General features: G+C 43.6%; 1 protein-coding gene across 6 annotated transcripts in view; it reads right to left on the bottom strand.

Moving 5' to 3' along the window:
- Positions 1–901: 901 nt before the first annotated feature.
- Slc35d2 (solute carrier family 35 member D2) overlaps positions 902–21,915 on the bottom strand; it is a 38,074-nt gene continuing 17,060 nt past the window's right edge. For 4 of the 6 annotated variants that reach the window (XM_052728039.1, XM_052728040.1, XM_052728041.1 and 1 more), the window contains 7 exons: positions 21,638–21,706; positions 16,716–16,818; positions 15,414–15,506; positions 12,414–12,481; positions 3,631–3,709; positions 2,660–2,742; positions 902–2,064 (listed from right to left, as the gene is read on the bottom strand). In XM_052728039.1, coding sequence (XP_052583999.1) covers positions 1,962–2,064; positions 2,660–2,742; positions 3,631–3,709; positions 12,414–12,481; positions 15,414–15,506; positions 16,716–16,818; positions 21,638–21,706 — 598 coding nt within the window. In that variant the 3' untranslated portion in view covers positions 902–1,961. Of the gene's footprint in view, positions 2,065–2,659; positions 2,743–3,630; positions 3,710–5,170; positions 6,285–12,413; positions 12,482–15,413; positions 15,507–16,715; positions 16,819–21,637; positions 21,707–21,915 lie in introns of those variants that run through there. The other 2 variants (XM_052728043.1, XM_052728045.1) reach the window with 2 other exon arrangements.

The following is a 21,915-nucleotide window of genomic DNA, read 5'->3' as shown; positions in this document are numbered from 1 at the left end:
CCACTTGTATTAGCTACTTCTCTATTGCTGTGATTAAGAAAAACAAACAAAAACAAAAAAAAACCCACATAACAGCAACAACAGAAACATGACCAAGGCAACTTGTGGTGACATATTGTGTACCCTAATAAAATTTGCCTGAAGATCAGAGGACAGAACAAACCACTAGGTTAAACATAGAGTCCAGACAGTGGTGGCACACACCTTTAATCCTAGCAATCAGGAGGTAAAGATCTGTCTGGATCTCTGTGAGTTCAAAGCCACCCGGGACTACATGAGATTGACTCAGTCTTAGGAGAGAAACAGAGCCAGGCAGTGGTGGCACACACCTTTAATCTCAGTCCTTGGGAATCACACGCCTTTAATTCCAGCACTTGAAATCTCATGCCTTTGCTACCAGTATTTGGGAAGAACACACATCTTTAATCCCAGTACTAAGAAGAAAGTCATATGGCTGAAAAAAGTATATAAGGGGTGAAGAGACAGGAACTAAAGGCTTTTCGGCCGAAGCCCTTTTTCAGCTAGAGCCCTTTTTGGTTGAAGGCTTTTCACTGGAGAGCTTTTGGCTGAGGACTCAGAGACATTCAGTCAGAGGATTCATGGAGTTGGTGAGGTGAGAAGTAGCTGTGGTGTTCCTCAGCATTTACCCCAATACCTGGCTCCGGGTTTTGTTTTTTTTTTGGTTTTTTTTTTTTTTTTTTGGTTTTTCGAGACAGGGTTTCTCTGTGTAGCTTTGCGCCTTTCCTGGGACTCACTTGGTAGCCCAGGCTGGCCTCGAACTCACAGAGATCCGCCTGCCTCTGCCTCCTGAGTGCTGGGATTAAAGGCGTGCGCCACCACCGCCCGGCCTTTGTTTTGTTTTTTTAATCATAAGACCATTTAGGATTCGAGTAACAGCAGCTAATAGAAGAAAATGTTTATTTGGGCCTAGGGTTCCAGAGAGGTCATCACAGCAGAGCATCATGGCAGCAGGCAGCAGACGCGGTGGCCCAGAGAGCAAACCGGAAATGGCTGGAGGCTTTGAAACCTCAAAGTCCACCCTAGTGACCTGCTTCCTCCAGCAAGGCCACCCCACTGGGGACCATACATTCAAATGTCCAAGAACATGGGGGTGTACTGAGGATTTGGGGGGTTTTTTGCCAAGTTTTTCCAATGTTTGTCCTAAAGAGGGTATTTTCTTGTTCCTTTAAGGTGGAGTAATGTGTATGTGGGGAGAAATAAATGTGTGTGTACATGTGTGTGCAGAGGCCAGAGGCTGATGATGGGTGTCTTCCTCAGTCATTCTCCACCTTATATTTTGAGACAGTGTCTCTCACTGAACCTGGCACTTACCATTTCAGCTATACTGGCTGGCCAGAGAGTCTCAGGATATGCATATCTCTGCCCAGAACTAAGGCAGACACAGGCATGCACCATGCCTGGCTTTTTATATGGGTGTAAGAATTCAAACTTAGGGCCTCACGTCTATAGTGAGCACTCTGCCCCAGGAGTATTCTTCGACACTGAAAAACTGACTCTGTTTTCTACCATACTGCAATACCACCCTGTGAGGCATATAGAAATGGCTTTCTATTTCACTTTGATGAGTTGGAAAACAACATACCAAGACAGTTTAAATCAAAACGGACTGATTTTATGAAAATAAAGAGATGTTTCAACAACAAAAAGTTCTCCCTGGCACTTGCTTTGGCTGGGACCTTTGAAATTAAGGCCAAGGTGCTGATAAGCAGTCACCCTTGAAACATCCCCTCAGCACAAGGCTGACTTTGAGCAAATTCACTTAGTCAGGGAAGGTTTTGTGCTGTCAGTCTTGGGTCCCTTGTGGCTCATGTGCAGTGATGTGTGAGGTAGCTTTCTTTGTATTTCACAGACATTCCTGTTCCTGCTCTGACCAAGCAGGTGACTGTCCCAGGTGTGGGATCTGTCCTCTCCAGCCTAGGCCTGTAACTCCATCTTCCAGTCTAGCTCTTCATATCCAGAGGGATGCTTTCTTCATCCATGGGTTGTTTAGATTTTAACTGGCTGTTCATTGTTAAAAAGGAGTATCTTAAACCACCTGCCATGCTGAAAAGAAAGGGGGGGGGGAATGAACACCCCACAGGCACTGTTAATGTTTTATAATTGCAGTCAGCTTAATTTGAATACAACTATTAAGATCTCTGGGGTTTTTTTCCTCACAGGGCTGTGGATTGAGAATTTCTTCTCTACAAATGTTTGGGACAGGAAAAGGAAATGAGTGCTCAGTTTTTATTGAATAAAGTATACGCAATGACTCTACAAATGATACCCAGGCCTAGAACCCAAAAATGTGTTCAAAAGCATCACAGTCCCAACAGCATCCTTGGGACACAGCACTTCAAAAGGCTGCAAGGTAATGAGAGCCTCATGGCAGGAGGAAGATGTGTGAATTGAATTTAGATCTCAGCCCTGAGATTCTTTATGACACATGTCCCCAGAGAGCATGTGAAAATGATGTCTACAAACACAAAGGGCCTGGAACAGGGGATGTGGCTTGGTGGTAGAGCACCTACTTGCCTGGCATGCACATGGCCCTGGTTCCATCCCCAGCATGACAAACAGAACATTTCTCTTTGCCTTTTCACTTATTATATATCTAGTAATTGTGTTACATCCCTTACTTTACTGTGAGTTCACTTACCAAATATTTAATCCTATAAAGTTTAAGAGAGAGAAAATGTAGTCGCCACCAACCAACATCCCAATGTAGGCAACCGATACATTCTGCAAAGAGAGGGGGCGCATCACTGATAGGAACTTGAGGGAAAATGCAGACATGTGAAACCTGAATCCAGACATAGGGTTACTTTGCATAGAGGCTTGCATGGAATACCTAATGACATGTGGCTTCATAAATAAACGACATCAACTAAAATAGAGGAACAGAAAACTGTACTGTTTACTCCTTCTGCATTCCAGGCAAAAGGTGGGAGAGCTGCCTTGTAATTTGCTTGCCAGCTCCCATCTTTATACCATCACTGCACAGGACATTTTGTCCCTATCACCCCAGCCTGAACAGAGCAGCCAGCTAAGTTCTAAGTAGAACTCTATACAAGCTCCTTGAGGAAGCCACTGGGTGGAGTAGGTAAGATTTGCTCACTCACTCTAGGAGCCTATGTGAATAGAGAAGTATAGACTGGAATTCAGACCACTCTCTATTCAAATGTGTGTGTTTTCAAATGCACACAAGCAAACACAAACACCTTTGTGCCAATCTACCAATCCAAGTTCATTGCTTTATCACAGAGCATAAATGTCACTGAAAACTTCCTTCAGAAGAGTTTGTCCTCTTGGAGGACAGGTTCTCCCAGCAAGCCAAATTCCAGACAACAAAGTGATCACAGATAGTTGGATTATTTTTCTTTCAGGTTGATACTTGTTTTCCCAAATTATGCCCTCACCTGCTTCCAATTTTAAAGTAGTAATCTCTTTCCTTTTTGAGTTAGCAACCTCACTCATACACTAGATAAGCAAGAGGGATCACACAGACCCTCTGAGGGAGTCACAAGCCTCCACACACACTGCATCTCTGTCCACAGCAAAAGCAGCTTTTGGCACACAATTTCCATCTGGCTCCCACCTAGATGTTTAGTACAAGGTTCCATCACTTACCTTGATAGCTCCAACCACTGCTGTGGTCAGAGCCGAGTTGTAATAGCTGCAAAGAACTGTGGAGTACATCAGCAGAAACCTGAGGGTGGGAGACAAAGAGAGCATGAGCACCACCCTATTCTGGGTGTCATGAAAGTTCTAGAACCTGGATCTAGACATTTATCATTTGGCTTTTTACAAGACATAGGCTCAGCTGTGCATAAGCCAAACCTGATTAGGTGTCCGGCCTTTCTCATTAGTGTGTCCACAAAGTGAGGGAAAGAAAAGGATTTCTTATCAACATGTATTAATTCCACAAGTTTGATTATGACATCTTCATACAGTATACAGTATATTTTGATCACATCCAACTCCCACTACCCCCTTCTCAGTTATTCCCCTATTTTCAAGAGACTTTTGTTTTTGTTGGGGGAAGTCTTTTGTCTTTGTTTTTGGTGACCCACCGCATTTTTTTGTTTTTTGTTTGAGACAGAGTTGGTCTCTCTATGTAGCCCTGGCTGGCCTGGAACTCACTGTGTAGACAAGACTGACCTTGAATTCAGAGAGATCCACCTGCCTCTCTTTTCCAAGTGCTTGGATTAAGGGCATACAACACCATGCCTGTCAAAATGTCCTTGTTTTGGTAGAAATGTTATTAGTTGTGTCAGGCCACTCTGGAAAACACCTTGGCCTGCCTGCAGACTCAGGAGATGGGGGCCCAAGATCCCATTACCCATGTGCCAGACTATGGGCAGCCAGGACACTTACTTACCACTGCACTGAGCTAGAGGAGGGGATCACTGGCTAAAAAAATGGAGTTGCTAGGAAAGAACCCCAGTCCTTCTTAACAGAGGGTTTGAAGATAGAGAGGCTATACTTCTCAATATGTCCACTAGATGTCCTCAAAGAAGGTAAATATAGGAAATTTGTTTTTTGTTTTTTGTTTTTCAAGACAGGTTTCTGTGTGTAGCACTAGCTGTCCTGGAACTCAATCTGTAGACCAGGCTGGCCTTGAACTCACAGAGATCCACCTGCCTCTGACTCCCAGGTGCTGGAATTGAAGGTGTGTGCTACCATCACCCAGTTTTGGTTTTTTGTTTGTTTTAGAAATCATTTTTAAATGGGGCTCAGCTTGTCATATGTTCAGTAGGCAAGGATGGGGACCTGTGTTTAGATCCTGAGCTCACATGTGGGTTTTTTTGTTTGTTTGTTTTTTGTTTTTGTTTTTTTTGTTTTTTTTAGAAAAAGCCAGGTAGGATAGTGCATACATGCAATCCCAGGACTAGGAGATAGAAAGAGGAGAGAAGGTCTTTGGGCTTGCTGGTCACCCAATATAGCCAAATCAAGGAGCTCTACGTTCAGTGGGAGACCCTTTATCAAAAACCAAGGTGGAGAGTGGTAGAGGAGATACATGATGTCAACCACTGGCCTTCAGACACATGTACACACATGGGCATGTCTACACAACTGGACACACACACTATAAATTATTTTTAAGGAAATAAATTATTTTTAAAGAAACATTTCTACATGCAGATAATTACCTATAAAGGGCACTGGATAAGACCAAGACCTTGATAAAAAAGAGCCTTCATTAATTCCTTACATGGTATTTTACTAAGGTCACTATTGCTGTGATGAAACACCACGACAAAGATACTTGAGGAGGAAGGGTTTATTCAGCTTACACTTCCACAACACTGTTCATCATTGGAGGAAGTCAGGACAGGAATTCAAACAGGGCAGGAACTCAGAGGCAGGAGCTGACACAGACACCATGGAGGAGGGCTGCTTACTGGCCTGCCCAGCATGCTTTCTTCTAAGACCCAGGACCAGCAGCCCAGGAATGACACCACCCACAGTGAATCACTAAGAAAATGCCCCACAGCCAGATCTTATGGAGTCATTTTCTCAATTGAGGTTCCCTCCATTCAGGTAACTGTAGCTCGTGTCAAGTTGGATAAAACTATCCAGCACACATAGGAAATCACATCACTTGGTTTCTGTTTGTATTTATTTATTTACTTACTTACTTATTTTTGAGTTCCATACAACACAAGCCAGCATATACACGAGTGTAGTGCATATGTTTAGACAATAAAAACCAATTTACACACCTCCTACAGACTGTAATGGTACCATGGTGCTCAATCTTGTCAGTATGACTAGACTTAGGATCAGCACAGAAAAGTACTACCTGGCATTTCTGTGAGGGAATTTCCAGAAAAGTTTAACTTTAACTGGAGGGAAAACCCACCCCAAATGTGGGCAGCACAATCCCAGGGCTTCAGTCCCAAACTGAATATAAAGGAGCACTTGAGCTGACATCAGTATTCATCTCTCTCTGCTTTACCACAGATGCACTGTGACAGCGTCTCACTCTCCTGCCACCGTCCTGCTCTGCCAAGATGGACTGTACTCTCCAACAGTGAGTCACAGCAGGAGAAAAGGTTGCTTTCATCTTTGACTCCAGGCTCATACCCACAGTCACAGGCAGGTCATAGAAGCAAGAATCTCTCCTCCTCTCCTCCTTGGAAGAGGTTTATACTTCTGTCTTTCTCCTCCTTCTGTCTTGGAGTTGGCCATAAAGAAACTCTCCGACTTATCTCATCTGGCAAATGATCATCAGAACCCCATTTCTAAAGGGTGGTGTCCCACATCTAGAAGAAAGGAAACTACAGAGAGAGAATGGGAAACATCTAAACAGAGGCTTTCCTTTCTTTCCCAGGCTTGCCCCACACTGTCCATCAAAGTGAGAACACACCCTGTCTGTCCAATTGCATCTCCATACCACAGTCCACATTTCAATCCTGTCTATGCCATGACAACTGAGCACTTGGAGATTTTTAAAAAAGGGAAACAAAAATGAACCTTGCATTCACCAAGAGAGCAGTGTACCCCACCTCCAAGGTTGATCCTCCCAAGACTCTCTGCATTTTTTCCCTCTAGCTGCTCATCTGTATCCTTTAAACTATCTACCCTTTATAACAAGATTCAGGGTATCTGGTGTTTTCTTTATGAGTTTTCCGAGCTGCTCTAGCAAACGGCTTGGACTCGAGGAAGGTGTTATGAGAACCCCAGTTTTAGTTAATGCTCTGGAAGTTCTGGACTTGTGGGCTGGAGAGATAACTCAGTTGGTATAGTACATAAGGACCTGAGTTCTATCTCTAAAGCTCATGGAGGGTGGGGGAGCTGGGCATACTTATAACCCCAGCACTGTGATAGGTGGATCCCTAGGGCTTGATGGCCAACCAATCCAGCCGAGTCAGCGACCTCCAGGGCAGTAAGAGACCCTGTCTCTAAAAAACAAGGTAGAGAACTTTGGAGAATTTACACCCCAGAATTGTTTTGACCTCTGTGTTTTGGTACAGGTGGGGTGCAGGGGGAGTGGGAAGAAGGAGAGAGACAGAAGAGAGAATGGGAGGAGAGAGGGAGAGGGAGGAGAAAGAGAGAGTGGGAGGAGGAGAGGGAGAGAGAGAGAGAGAGATGTTCTGGACTCCAAGTGGTCCTAAAGTGGGCCAGGATCTGGCACTACCTCCAGGTAGATGTGTCAGAACTGAATTGAACTGGAAGACACCAGCTGAATATCCTTGGCAAAACAACTTACATGCTTGTGGGGAGAAATCCTTAGGGCTTCCTCAGCTGCAGAAGTGACTGACCTGTGTAGTGAGACTACAGTGGGAAAAGCTGGGTTTGAATTTGGCTTTTCTACTCGAAGCCTAAGTGCATTATTCTCTGCAGTTCAAAGAATTTCAGATAATCCCAGCTTCTTCAGCTCTGGGAAGACTGAAATGTGCTGAAGATGTACAAGGGCACAGGCTGACCATGGTGTGCCTTTCTGAAGCTTTGATGCTCTGTTAATATCTGCCTTATCGACACTTGTTCAACTATGTTCATTGTGGGAACCCAAATTACTCAGGGTCAGAGAATCTGAGCTTGCTTTACCCAGCAGGGCTGCATAATGGGATGATTTGGCCACGGATGTGGTTATCAGATGTTTGGAAGGGTCTACACTTGGCTGTACAGTGTGCTTTGATCTTGAAAGGGGGAGGTCTTTTGCCTTGCCCCTTGGCATTGTATAAAAAGTTCTTTGGAATAAACCTCGGGGTGACTGGGTATTGACCCAGGGCCCTCCCGAAGCTATCCCGTGTCTCTGTCTTTCTTATCGTCTCTTTCTATCTTTCTATCTATCATTTCCTCATTCCTCTCTCCTCCCCACAAGAACCCTTCGACAGGTCAGAGCTGGACTCCAGCAGACTCCCACAGTTCATAGCAGCATTATTCATAATAGTCAGAACCTAAAAACAACCTAGATACCCCTCAACCGAAGAATGAATCAAGAAAATGTGGTACGCTGGGCTGTGGTGGCGCACGCCTTTAATCCCAGCACTTGGAGGCAGAGCCAGGCGGATCTGTGTGAGTTTGAGGACTGCCTGGTCTACAGAGAAAGATCCAGGACAAGCACCAAAACTACACAGAGAAACCCTGTCTTCAGAAAAGAGAGAGAGAGAGAGAGAGAGAGAGAGAGAGAGAGAGAGAGAGAGAGAGAGGAAGGAAGGAAGGGAGGAAGGAAGGAAGGAAGGAAGAAAGAAAAAAAGAGAAAGAAAGAGAGAAAGAAAATGTGGTACATATACACAATGGAGTATTACTCAGCTGTAAAAAAAAAGACATCATGAAATTTTCAGAAAAATAGATGGAACTAGAAAATATTATCCTGAGTGAGGTAACCCAGACTCAGAAAGACAAACATGGCATGTACTCACTCATAAGTGGATACTAGATGTAAAGCAAAGGATAACCAGTCTACAACCCACAGCTCCAGAGAAGCTAGAAGGAGGACCCTAAGAGGGATGCATGGGTCACCTTGGGAAGGGAAAATAGATGAGATCTCCATGAGTAAACTGGGGATGGGGGTGGCAATAGAGGGTAGGGGATGGGGGATGAGAACTTGAGGGAACGGGATGGTCAAGCTGGGGGAGGGGTGGAGTGGGAGAGCAATGAAAGAGATATCTTGATAGAGGGAGACATGGGGTTAGAGAGAAACCGGGTGCTAGGGAAATTCCCAGGAATCCACAAGGACAACCCCAGATTAGACTACTAGCCAATAGTGGAGAGGGTGCCTGAACTGGCCTACCCTGGTAATCAAATTGGTGAATATCCTAACTGTCATCATAGAGCCTTCATCCAGTAACTGATGGAAGCTGATGCAGAGATCCACAGCCAAGCACCAGGAGTGAGCTGACCTCCAGAAGTCCAGTCGAAGAGAGAGAAGAGGAATTATATGAGCAAGGGGGGTCAAGATCATGATGGAGAAATCTACAGAGACAACTGAACCAAGCTCGTAGGAACTCACAAACTTTAGATCGACAACTGTGGAAACTGCATGGGACCAGACTAGGTCCTCTGCTGAAAGACCCTAACCCTTTAGACTTACACCCCCCAAGCCCCAGGAGAATAAGGAACTAAAAAGAAAACTAGTTCCAAGGGCAAGCTGACTCAATCATTATTCAACCACCCCTGTAACAATGTAACAATGTAAAAAGATTTCTGTTAAGAGATGTGCTCAACTGTGACTGGGATAGCTACAAGTGTTCCAGGAAGGACCACTGTGACCTTTGTGTAAACTCCACTCACGCCCTGATACCCCCCTTGAGGGTTCAGGAAGAATGTACATGCAGAGGTGACTGTACCCACTCTGTGTCAGACCATGATCTTGTGAAATGAAATTGTATGGGAATTGTAATCTTATGGCTTTTGTGGGTTTTTCCTTTAAAAGCACCTATGTGACTGTAGTGCAATGTGACTCTTGCTCTCTGGAGCTGAGTTTGCCCGACTGTACAGCCGCTTCAATAAACACCTCTTGCTGTTGCATCAACTGGACTGGAGTCTGGGTTCTTGGGGCGCCCACTTGAGACCCTAGATTATGGGGTCTAACACTGCATACGGGAGACAGTTGTGTAGCTGGGTCTGTCGTCTGAGGGACCCCTGGCAGTGGGATCAGGATCTATCCCTTGGTCATGAGCTGGCTTTCTGGAGCCCACTACCTATGGTGGGACGCCTTGCTCAGCCTTGATGCAGGGCAAGGGGCTTGGTCCTGCCTCAGCTGAATGTGCCAGGCTTTGCTGACTCCCTCTGGGAGCCTTTACTCTTTTGGAGGAGGAGATGGGGGTGGATCAGTGTGGGGGCGGGGGGGGGGGGGGGAGGATGGGGAAGAAGGCTGGGAGGAGCAGGGGAGGGATGAGAGGGGGATCTATGGTTGGTAATGTAAAATGAATAAAAAATCCTGTGTGCAAGCTCTCCCTCTCCTCAGAGCCCATCCTTCTGCTGGGACACCTCTTTAGAAGTACAAGTTGAAAATCCAAAAACCACCAGAAGTGTGTGTGTGTGTGTGTGTGTGTGTGTGTGTGTGTGTGTGTGTGTGTGAGAGAGAGAGAGAGAGAGAGAGAGAGAGACAGAGACAGAGACAGAGACAGAGAGAGACAGAGAGACAGAGAGGCCAAAACAACTCTGGGCACTATGAGTAGGGAAGTCTGATGTTCTTGTGTTTCTATTAAAGAGCATACTGCTTCCTTGGGGAGATCAAAGGTCCTGGGACGGGTTAGAAATAGATTAGGATAATCCACTTGTGTGGTGATATTTAATTTGTGCTGAAATGTGATATTTTATTTGTATGTTAATAAATAAAGTTTGCCTGGAGATCAGAGGCCATAGTCAGCCAAAAATAGAAGTCAGGTGGTGGTGGCACATGCCCTTAATCCGATCACATGGCAGGCAGAGTCTCTGTGTGTTCAAGGACTCAGCCAAGCATGGTGACACACGCCTTTAATCCCAATACCAACCATAGAGACCTGGAGGTCTGTACAGACAGGCAGTGATGAGGAAGTGATGTTGTGGTGATATTGTGTTCCCCAAAATATTGTGCACCCTAATAAACTTATCTGGTGTCAGAGAACAGAACAGCCACTAGATATAGAGGCCAGAAAATGGTGGCACTCACACCTTTAACCCTAGCCTTCTGGAGGCAGAGATCCACCTGGATCTCTGTGAGTTCAAAGCCACACTGGAAATGGCCAGGCATGGTGACTCACGCCTTTAATCCCAGGAAGTAATGGCAGAAAGCAGAAAGGTATATAAGGCGTGAAGACCAGGAACTAGAGCTGGTTAAGCTTTTAGGCTTTTGAGCAACAGTTCAGCTGAGATTCATTCTGGATGAGGACTCAGAGGCTTCGAGTCTGAGGAAACAGGATCAGCTGAGGAATTGGCAAGGTGAGGTGGCTGTGGCCTGTTCTGCTTCTCTGATCTTCCAGTGTTCACCTCAACACCTGGCCCCAGGTTTGTTTTTATTAATAAGACCTTTTAAGATTCGTGCTACATGATGTGGCTAGACTTAGAGCCAATGAGAAGGCAGAACAGGAAGACAATAAAGGCACAGGTTAGACAGGAAGAAGTTCTCTTAGGAAGCTATGGCAAGGTGGAAAGCTAAGGTTAGTTGGCGGCTATTGCTTTGATCTCTACTGCTTGCACCCCTGTATTTGGCTCTGTGTTTCTTATTTAATAAGAATGTTTAGAAATTCTTCTACACACTTGGACAACAGGAAGCTGGTACCAGCTGCTAAAGGAATGAACTGGAACCTGTAATCTCTTAACAGAGTGGCCTTTTTCAAGTTGAGGCTGCCAGTCTGCATTTTACCTTGCATGCACTGAATATTTGAGCTCCCGCGGTCTATCTCGCCTTCCTGAAGCACTCAGGCCCCATAGCCTATTTGCAAACCCTTAATCACACACTGAAGTTTCCAGAGGATTAGTGTAACCTTACCATAACTCAAAGGGAAATAAACACCTACCCTTTCAACATTCTATTGGCTTTGTAACAAGCTTATTCAAAATGTAGTAAAGTCCAGTGAGACAGCTCAGCACATAAAAGCCCTTGCCTCCAAGCCTGACAACCGATGCTCAATCCTTGGGATGGATATGGTGAAAGAAAAGAACAAACTCCACATTCACACTATGGCAGCATGTGGATGCTACACACACACACACACACACACACACACACACACACACACACAAACTTTGAGAATCTCCTGCCTCAACCTCTTGGGTGATGGATCTATAGGCATGTTCCACAATGCACAGCTTAGCATTTCCTACTGACCCCTTTCTATGTGTTTAATATGTTCCAAGTCTGCTTTATAATTAAATCCTTCAGTATGCATATCCTAGCCTCATGAAAAGATGAAGTTAAGCAGCTTATCCACAAACCCAGAGCTAATTAGTGGCAAATCCAGGATTGAACCTCCACTCATGTGCTGTGTGTGGCACATAGGTGGAGACACACACACACACACACAGTAATAATAAATGAAGAACTCCAACAAGATAACTATTAAATCCAACAAAGCTAAAGAAAGAGTTAATGGAAGCTAGAGAGATAGATGACTAGTTAAGAGCACTTGCTACTCTTGCAGAAGACCTGGGTTTAGGTCTCACCACCCACATTGTGACTCAAAACACCTATAACTCCAGTTCCAGGGGACCCAGCACTCTCTCCGACCTCCATAAATATCTGAAATGTTTAGACCAACAAAAATATAAAGTCTGTACTTCCAGCAGAGACACATTTTTTAAAAACATCTTCTACCCATGTATGTGTAGTGGGGATGGGAACACTGTCCAGAGAAAGTCAAGAGAAACATAGGAAACAGGATTCTGACAGAGCAGACAGACAGACAGAGGGCATATTTAGATCTGACTTGTCAAGAAATACTATCAACCAACTCTTCTGCTCATGTACAGTGTCTTACCCCAAAAGACAGGAAAGAAGAAACTGAATGATAAATAAGACGTTCTTCCAGTGACTGAATTCAGTGGCCTGGAATGAAAAAGATCCAAGGTGAAGTTAGTGGCAGTTTGGTTTAAAACCAGTTGGCACAGCCTTACAGCTTCGGTGCTGTTGATGTATTAATAATAATTACCCGCTTCTATCAAAGAGATATACAGTAAATATCAATAACTATTTAAACAAGGGCTTATTACACTACTCTCCAAACTTTGGTGTATTTTTTTTTCTTTTTTGGTTTTTTCGAGACAGGGTTTGTCTGTGTAGTTTTGGTGGCTGTCCTGGATCTCGCTCTGTAGCCCAGGCTGGCCTCGAACTCACAGAGATCCGCCTGGCTCTGTCTCCCGAGTGCTGGGATTAAAGGCGTGCGCCACCACCGACTGGCTCGGTGTATGTTTTAAAGTTTCCATTATGAAAAGATTTTATTGTTACTTAAAAAGTGGTTCTCTGATTCCCTATGTGTACCATGGCGTGAGTACACCCACTCCCCCACAATAATAACAAGTGTAGCACGAATCTTAGAAGGTCTTATTAATAAAAAAAACAACTCGGGGCCAGGTATTGGGATGAACGCTGAATGATCAGAGAAACAGAACAAGCCACGGCCACCTCACCTTGCCAGTTCCTCTGCTGATCCTATTTCCTCAGACTGGAAGCCTCTCAGTCCTCATCCAGAATGAATCTCAGCTGAACTGTTGCTCAAAAGCCTAAAAGCTTAACCAGCCAAATGTTTCTAGTTCCTGGTCTTCACGCCTTATATACCTTTCTGCTTTCTGCCATCACTTCCTGGGATTAAAGGCGTGAGTCACCATGCCTGGCTGTTTCCAGTGTGACTTTAAACTCACAGAGAGATGGATCTCTGTCTCCCAAGTGATAAGATTAAAGGTGTGTGCTACCACTGCCTAACCTCTATGTTTAATATTGTGGCTGTTCTGTTCTCTGACCCCAGATAAATTTATTAGGGTGCACAATATTTTGGGAAACACAATATCACCACAAATAATAATAAATGTAATAAATTAAAAACCAAGAGCTAGAAGTATTTATGTGAATAGTGAATAAAAATTATTTACTCCTGACATCACAAACCCAGGGAAGGTTATTTAGTAATATTCTTTAATATATAGATTCTTCACCAGCTTACACTTTAATAGATGTAAGTTTTCTATTATTTCTTTAAGGATGAATTGATAGTGGTAACATTTGAAGAAACAGCATCTACAAAGCATTCTAGATTATGAATCCACTCTTTAAATCCCTCTTTATCAGTTACAACATATTACATATATTTTGGCCCTGCTGTAGGGAAGGTCAAATGAACATCTTCCGAAGACCTGGTTTATTAACACAAGGGATTTTATCTCTGTAGCAGGAATTCTAAAAGGTCTTGTAATAAAAAACCTGGAGCCAGTTATTAGGGTAAATACTAAAAGATCAGAGAGACAAAAGAACAAGCCACTGCTACATCTTACCTCTAGAACTCCTCAGCCTGAAAAGGCTTCAGTTCCTGTCTCCTCACGCCTTATATACCTCTCTCTGCCCAGCCATCACTTCCCTTCTAGTGCTGGGATTAATGGTGTGTGTACTTCCCAAATACTGGGAGAAAGGTGTGAGATCTCAAGTGCTGGGATTGAAGGCATGTGACTCCCAAGTATTGGGATTAAAGGCGTGTGCCAACACTGCCTGGCCTCTATGTTTAATCTAGTGGCTTGTTCTGTTCTCTGATCTTCAGGCAAATTTTATCAGGGTACACAATATATCACATGTCTCTGACTTGATTTCCCAGAGGCAGAATCAAAGCATAGTTAATAATCTACTAACTGTATAAGTCCAAAGTCCAGAACTCACTTCCCAGAATAGTGAGTCACCGAAAACTTTGGCCTTTCCATCTCTTCCAGTCTACTCACTCATTCTTCTTCCTTTAAAGGGGAGTGAATATTTCACTCCATGTTATCCATCAGCTTCCAATGTATTTAACTCAAACTTTATACTGATGTACATGAATTCCTCTTTATCATATTTGGTACAAATTCTAAAACTGATTCAGCCATGGCCCCAAGTGAGCAGCTGAAAGATCTTGGTACAATTCAGTGAACATACAACAGCTATGGAGTGAAAACATGTCATCTCTTCCTGTTAGGGCCACTCTCATTTTCATTACCAATTACAGTGTAGATCGTGTATCTGGTCATCTCTTGTCATACAATACTTAAGGTGTACTCATATTTTATTTTAAGCTTTCTATTACAGTTGTCTGTGCATGTGTGTAAGTGTAGGGCTGACACACAGCACACACATGGCAGTCAGAGGACAACTGGCCGGAATCAGCTCTCTCCATTTGTAATGTGGGTCCTGTGGATGGAACTCGGGGTATCAGGCTTGGCAGCAAGTGCCTTTACCTGCTCAGCCATCTCACCAGCCCAAAAGAGTTGTATTTTAAACATTATAGCTTTAGTATTTTATCAGTTTAGAGAAAATCTCTCAGTCCCCCCTCCCTTTGTGGCAGTGAAGCTCAAACCCACAGCTTGTGCATGCTAGCCAATTTTCTACCATTGAGCTACATCCCCAACCCTAGATATTGTTCTTATGACTTTAAGTATATTTTTCTAATTATGATTTCCTTCTTAATAATTCTATAAAGCTCTTTGGTCTGACAGGAGTTTCAGTGTCTGACAATCACTCAATTCAAAGAGCTCTGTCCAAATCTCCAGAGTTTCAAATTGAAGAGTCCAGACAGGGCAAACAATGGGCATTCCAGCACCACATCAGGAGGCGACATTCTCCTATACTATAAGGACTTAATAAATTACAAATATCTCTCCACCAACAATAGGGCTACCTCCCGATTAACCTATAGAGTGAAAATACATTGAAGTCAAAGATGCATTGAGCACACTCACCCTGACAGACATCATAGCTCAGCCTCTCCTACCTTAACCATGTTCTTTACATAGGCCATACTTACCTTCTGAAAGTCTCCAGTAGAAACACTAATAATGACAGTTGGGATGATCATGAAACAGGCATTGTAGAAAAGCACTCCGTATTTCCCCAGCTCCTGTGAGAATAAGAAAACTGCGTTCAACTTTAGAGATACAAGGCATTGTGTCTCCTGGGCCAATTTGTCTATTTATGTGTATCAGGCTGGCTCTGTGCTGTAAGACTTTTGGCCAATGTCTTGTAAAATAGAACATTTTACTGTGTTGTAACTTCAGAACAAATACTCGTTCTACACCAACTACATATGTAATGGATGGAAACAGAAGGCCTCTGATGTTCTACCCATCTCTAACACTCCACTCTTAAGCACATTATTCAAAATAGGAAATCTGAAATGAGATAATGAAAATTTAAAATGTTAACCAACTCTTTGCAAACATCTGCTCCATCCATTACAGAATAGCAGCCTTCTGTGTTTGCTTTCACTAAAGTGGCCACCCACTTCTCTGCCAAAAAAGGGTGACATATTGTATTTTCAGGAAGGCAATGAACCTGTTGTTGTAAAACTGTCACTATTCAAAGAAACAAATGGGCATACAGATTTTAAAAATAGCTCACAAAAAAGCACCCATCAGTCAAGCAGAACTCCCTCACAAAGCACAAAGAACTCAGAACAAAGACCCATATGCCTGGGCCACGCCAGACAGCTTCTGGTCACAGCTGGGGTGGGTGAGGGCTGGGGGCAGCACACCAGGCAGCCCCAACAGCTTGCAATCAGAAGAGGTGGCTACCACTGGAGGACATGACAAATGACCATCCAGCCATCTCACTTCATGATGAGGAAACAAGTTTGGAGAATTGAAGGTTTAAAGGTGGAATGGCCTATGAGTTACCAAAGCTTGTGCCTGGAAACCTACATCCCAGACTAATGCTCTTGGAGCTAATACCATGACACCAGCACTCCTTCTGAATTTGTCATGGTCATTAATGATGCTGCTTTAAAAAATGAATTTGCTCTTCCAAATATATATATATATATATATATATATATATATATATATATATATATATATATATATATATATTCTGATTGTACATCTAAACTAGTGATATCTTTTCCTCCCTAAGTAACTTCCAATCAAACTTTGACAATACCAAGAATAACAGGGTCTTATACACACAAGATAAGTAAGAAGAAATTAGTAGTTTCTACATCGCAGGATATGCATCAAGTTACATGCCAACTGAACACGTTCGTTTTCATTTTTCATGTCATTTCAGGAGCCAGATGGCACAGGCAAAAAGTTGCAGGAGGGAAGCTAGGTACCTTTGGGTCCATTTTCTGTTTGGTATAAACTCCATTTGCTGCTGTGAAGATATCATTCAAGAATACAAAGATGTAGCCTTCCAAATTGAATGCAAGGTCAGAGCTGGCAGGGAGAACAGGAAGGGGAGGCCATTATAAAGACGCTCTCACTGTGGCCTTAGAGCCTGCTTGCTAGTCCTTTGTCTAGCCAAATCTGTGTGCAGTGCTAGTACCATCTTTTCTGGGGAAATTATCCTCCCACTAGTAGTGAGTTGTTAATGCCTCTGATTTCTCCCAGACGGGAGAGAACAAGACAGATGATCAGGTGACCTCACTTAGCTCAGGGACCCAGGGACCTGAACTGTCTTAACTGCAAAATTCTTTATTTGTTAAATGACAGGTTGGCACAGTAAGTAGTGAGCTGTGACTGTCCTGAGGGCATGCTTTGCCCACCCACCAATATCCCTGCTTATTATAAGCATGGCCATCCCCAGGGTACAGCTCATGTTAGACAGCTGGGAAATGACACCTCCATCTGGTGCCCAGACAGTCCCTTGTCTGTCAAAAGGTGAAGCAAGGACCTATGTGCCTACGCAAACCTTCCAATGCTCCTTTCTTCCAGGACTTTGAAGCACCTCAGCAATTTCCATCCTAAATAAATAGCACCAACATAAAAATGTGAGGGGATATGACAGGGATGAGGCAGATAACCATAACTGATATGTGATGTGATTCACCTATCTGCACTTCCTGCTCACCACAGACCCAGGTTATAATTCATAATATAAACTGTCAGAAGTCAAACCTTTCATATATCCGCTTAGGATGAGTACTTGGGGCTTGTGAATATAGTTAACTAGCTAGCTGGTTACTTGGTTATTACTGAAACAAGGTTTCACTACATTTGCCCAGGAGGATCTGCAACTCAGACAATACTCCTTTGTAGATATCTACCCTTGTAGTAGATAATACCACAGGCAAGTAACGTTGCTTATCACTGGTTGTGGACTGCTAATTTAATGAACAAGTAAAAAGGAATATAAATTGTATCACTATTTTTTCATGCACAGTAATTCACAGAAAAATGAAACTCAAAGCAGTTGGACACTGAGATTTACGTAACATTTTAGCAAAGAAAAGTGTCCAGAACCAAACTAGGACCTAGCAGGAAACACACGAGGAAGCACCGGCAGGGAAAGGCTATTTTAGAGTTGAATTATGCAGACTCATCTCAGTGTCAACTGTCTGTGTCCAGCAGCAGAAGTGGCCGCTCTTGTTGGTCACTTGCACAAAGAGAGGCTATGCGCTGTTGTCAGGCACAAAGACAGCAAAGCCTCCTTGCATCTCTCGGTTCTCAGTGACCTTTAACTTCAGAACAACCCTGATACCAAAGCAGCATGTTTTGGTTAATCAATCTATGTCATTTTGGAGGCTTCCTGTTCATAAATGCTGCCTGCAGGAAATGCTGGAGGGAGCTGAGTCTATACTGGTTCTGTGGGCTACTGGGTTTGCAAATGATGTTCACTGAACAGAACTATTAAATTCAACTTGTCTATGGTTTTCCTTTGGGGGCTGGACAGGTAGTTCTATTGGCATTTGTCACACACACACAAGGATCTGAATCTAATCCTCAGAATCCACATTAAAAACACTTCCGAGCCAGGTGGTAGTGGCACACGCCTTTAATCCCAGCACTCGGGAGGCAGAGGCAAGCGGATCTCTGTGAGTTGGAGATCAGCCTGGTCTACAGAGCTAGTTCCAGGACAGCTAGGGCTACACAGAGAAACCCTGTCTTGAAAAAAACTTTAAAAAGAGAAGGGGAGACAGAAGGATCCCTAGGACTCTCTGGCCAGCCAGCCTAACTAAATCAGTAAATTCCAAGTCAGTGAGAAACTCTGTCTCAAGAAATGAAATGGACAACTCTTGAGGAATGATGTTGACCTCTGGCCTGCACATACACAAGTGCACATACACATACTTCCATATACACATGAATACAGCACATACATATGAAATATTTTAGCAAAACAACTAAACTCTAATTTTGAATGAGCAGGAAAACTGAGGCTTCTAGAGGCATGGGAAAAAGGCACTTCCTGGGAGAGCTTTAGATTCCAGAGTCCTGCCTCCTCTAGGATCCAAGAATGCCCAATAGTGTCATGGGAACTCCTTGAAGCATGGCCTGCTTCATTCTTACCCATCATTCACTGGACCAGCAGTGAGAACGAAGTGTATGAAGAATACAAATGCCATACAAAATAGAGCATATTCAGGGTCAGCCAGTGTGGCTGTCATTTGGGGCATCCCTAGATATTCTCTTTCCAGCCATGTGGCTTCCCTGGGTGAATGAGATATAAGAAGGGGGGATACATGTCCCTTCTGGGCAAAAGTTTTATGAGTCAGTGCAGAAATCCCCATAACACCTTTTCTTTCCTGGATCACTGAGGAAAACTGAGGTAGGACCTCTTGGCTGGGTCCCTGGGTTCAATAAATAGAACTCACTCATAAGCACTAACTGCTGTAGGTTTACAGTCAAGGAAGTGTATATATGATGTAGAGAAACAGTGAAACGTTGGGCTTGTTTATTATAGCAGGTGAACCTGGCTCATCCCAACTAAATCTGATCAACAACTATTTGCACAGGGGTTGGCTAACTTTGGTAGACAGGAAGTTATCTCTTGAAGGGATTGATCAAAGGCACCAAAAATAGGACACATAGAACAGTAGTTGGGCCTGCTCAGGGCCCTGGAACAGCATGTGGTGGTTGGCTGATGGTTATGATATGAAGATACTTCAGACAGGCCAGCTCGGCTTCCCAAAGCAGGATGTAAACAACAATGGGTGGTAGTAGGCCAAACTAGCTTGGTCAAGTCAAAGTTATTTCAGGAACTTTCTTACCAAGAAACATGTGCAGAGTGCTGGTACCCTTTCCCCTAGAGAACTTTTCACCTTTGGGGGTAATTAAACCCCATACACACTCTTGCATCTTTTTTTTTATTAAAATTTTTATAAGTGTATTTCACTTGCATGTATGTATGTGCACCATGTATGTACCTGGTACCCAAGGAGGTCAGAAGAGAGCATCGGATCCCTTGGAACTAGAGTCATGGATAGTTGTGAGCCACCATGTAGGTGCCAGGAACTGAACCTGGGTCCTCTTGACCACTGGGCTATCCCTACTCTTGAATCTTATACATCTATTTGTAACAGACTGAATTCTGGGTAAACTGGGCTTCCAAAAAAGCATGCCCCTTCTTGAAAGGGCTTACCCTGGGGTAGACACAAGGGAAGGAAGTACAGGAAGAGAAGGGGAAGCTGTAGACCTGCTAGGAGTATCTCCTGATTCCTCACTTGCTCTAATTAAACTGTTAAGTGCTTGACCTGCCACTGTATGCTATTTAATTCTCTTTCTGGAGCACAATGATGCACAGAGCTGATGTGGGGGCAGAGGAAACTTCAGTAGGAGGGCTTCAGTTGGTGTCACAGGTGTCCTGTGGCTCAGCATCCTGAATGTCACTCATCAGGAAGGGATCCAACTGGTGAATGCTGGAGGAAGTGGAAAGTCAGAATTGCTACTCCAAGCTGGTTCTTGGGTAAAAGCAAGATGATTTTAGAAACAATTATCAATGTGCTCAAAATTAGTTGAACTCATTTGGGTTCTGCACTCCTCACTAAAGACTTACAAACTCACGTGTGCACAAGTGTGTACTGACGTGCATGCACATATGTATGCTGGTGTGCATGGAGGCCAGAGGTTGATGTCACTCACATGTCTCCCTTGGTCACTATCCACCTTATTTTTTGAAACAGGGTCTCTTCACTGAACCTTAGACTCACCATTTTGGATACACTAGCTGGCCAAGTGAGTCTTAGAGACCTATTTGTCTCCACAAGTCAGTACTGGGGGTACAAGTATGTGCTACTATTCCTGGCTTCTCTCCTTTTTTTAAACATGATGTGGGGTTACATACATAGAAGGACAGACAGTCATTTCCTCCTGCTCTGCTTCTACATATTAATGATGTAGGAAATCTGAACTAGTTAGCATTAGCCTATTCCGGAACATATCAGCATTTGTAATGACCACTCTATCAGTTATTACAGAACAATAAAACAACAATAACTGGGTTTATAAACCTGTTGGCTTGTTTTAGGTGTGTGTGTGTGTGTGTGTGTGTGTGTGTGTGTGTGTGTGTGTGTGTGTGTATTGGATGCTGTGGAGTGAACACGGGCCTTAGTGCATGCTAAGTACACATTCTACCACTGAGCTACACCTCAAGCCCAGATGCCTAAGAACACTTCAAATAAAACTTTTAAATTGAGGGCATTCAATCACAAGAGTAAACAGGTCGCCGGGCGGTAGTGGTGCACGCCTTTAATCCCAGCACTTGGGAGGCAAGAGGCAGGCGGATCTCTGTGAGTTCGAGGCCAGCCTGGTCTACAGAGCGAGATCCAGGAAAGGCGCAAAGCTACACAGAGAAACCTTGTCTTGAAAAACCAAAAAAAAAAAAAGAGTAAACAGGTCACTGCTTTTTGTCAACGGTAGTCATGTTAATACCCAGTGATGCTTACTTATAACAGGACACTGTCATTTACAGAATTTATACTCAAGACCTACACAATTGAATTACAAAGGAAAAAAAATCACCAAAAAAATCTCATAATAGTTTAAGTTGTGTTGGGCCACTTTGGTAACTACCCTTATCCCCATGGGCCACAGTTAGACATGCCTGCATGTGTTCTTAGAAGCATTTCCAGTCAATCTGAAACCTACTTTTTGATGCTCACAGGAACACATGGGGTTGCCACTAACTCAACAGATTTGTCTCCTAGCTGCTCAATCCAGCTGCAGCCAGATGAAAAAAGAACATCTCTAGGACAGGACTGCCAACCCTCAAAGACACAGAGAAGCCACTGAGCAGCAGGGTAGTGCCAAGTCTCACCCAGCTGCTATGAAAGCCCCAAGCATGATGGCCAAAACACTGAGGACGATGTTCAAGGAATATTGTTTCCTGTAGTAAAGAAAAAAGAAAGGGAAGGGGTGGGGAGAAAAAAAATTAAAATATGGATTTTATGTTTTTTTAAAAAAAAAAAAAAACCTGAAAACAAACATTAGTGGCTTCATGACTAAAACTTAACTTCTAAGATCTTCATATAGAGAAGGGTCTGGAAGTGTAAGTCAGGCCAAATTTACTTATTTCTTAAGCTGTTTCTTTAACCT

This window comes from Peromyscus californicus, unplaced genomic scaffold (assembly GCF_007827085.1).
Source record: "Peromyscus californicus insignis strain IS unplaced genomic scaffold, ASM782708v3 Scaffold_8__1_contigs__length_139910024, whole genome shotgun sequence".
NCBI lineage: Eukaryota > Metazoa > Chordata > Mammalia > Rodentia > Cricetidae > Peromyscus > Peromyscus californicus.
This window is presented reverse-complemented; position numbering and strand designations above follow the sequence as displayed.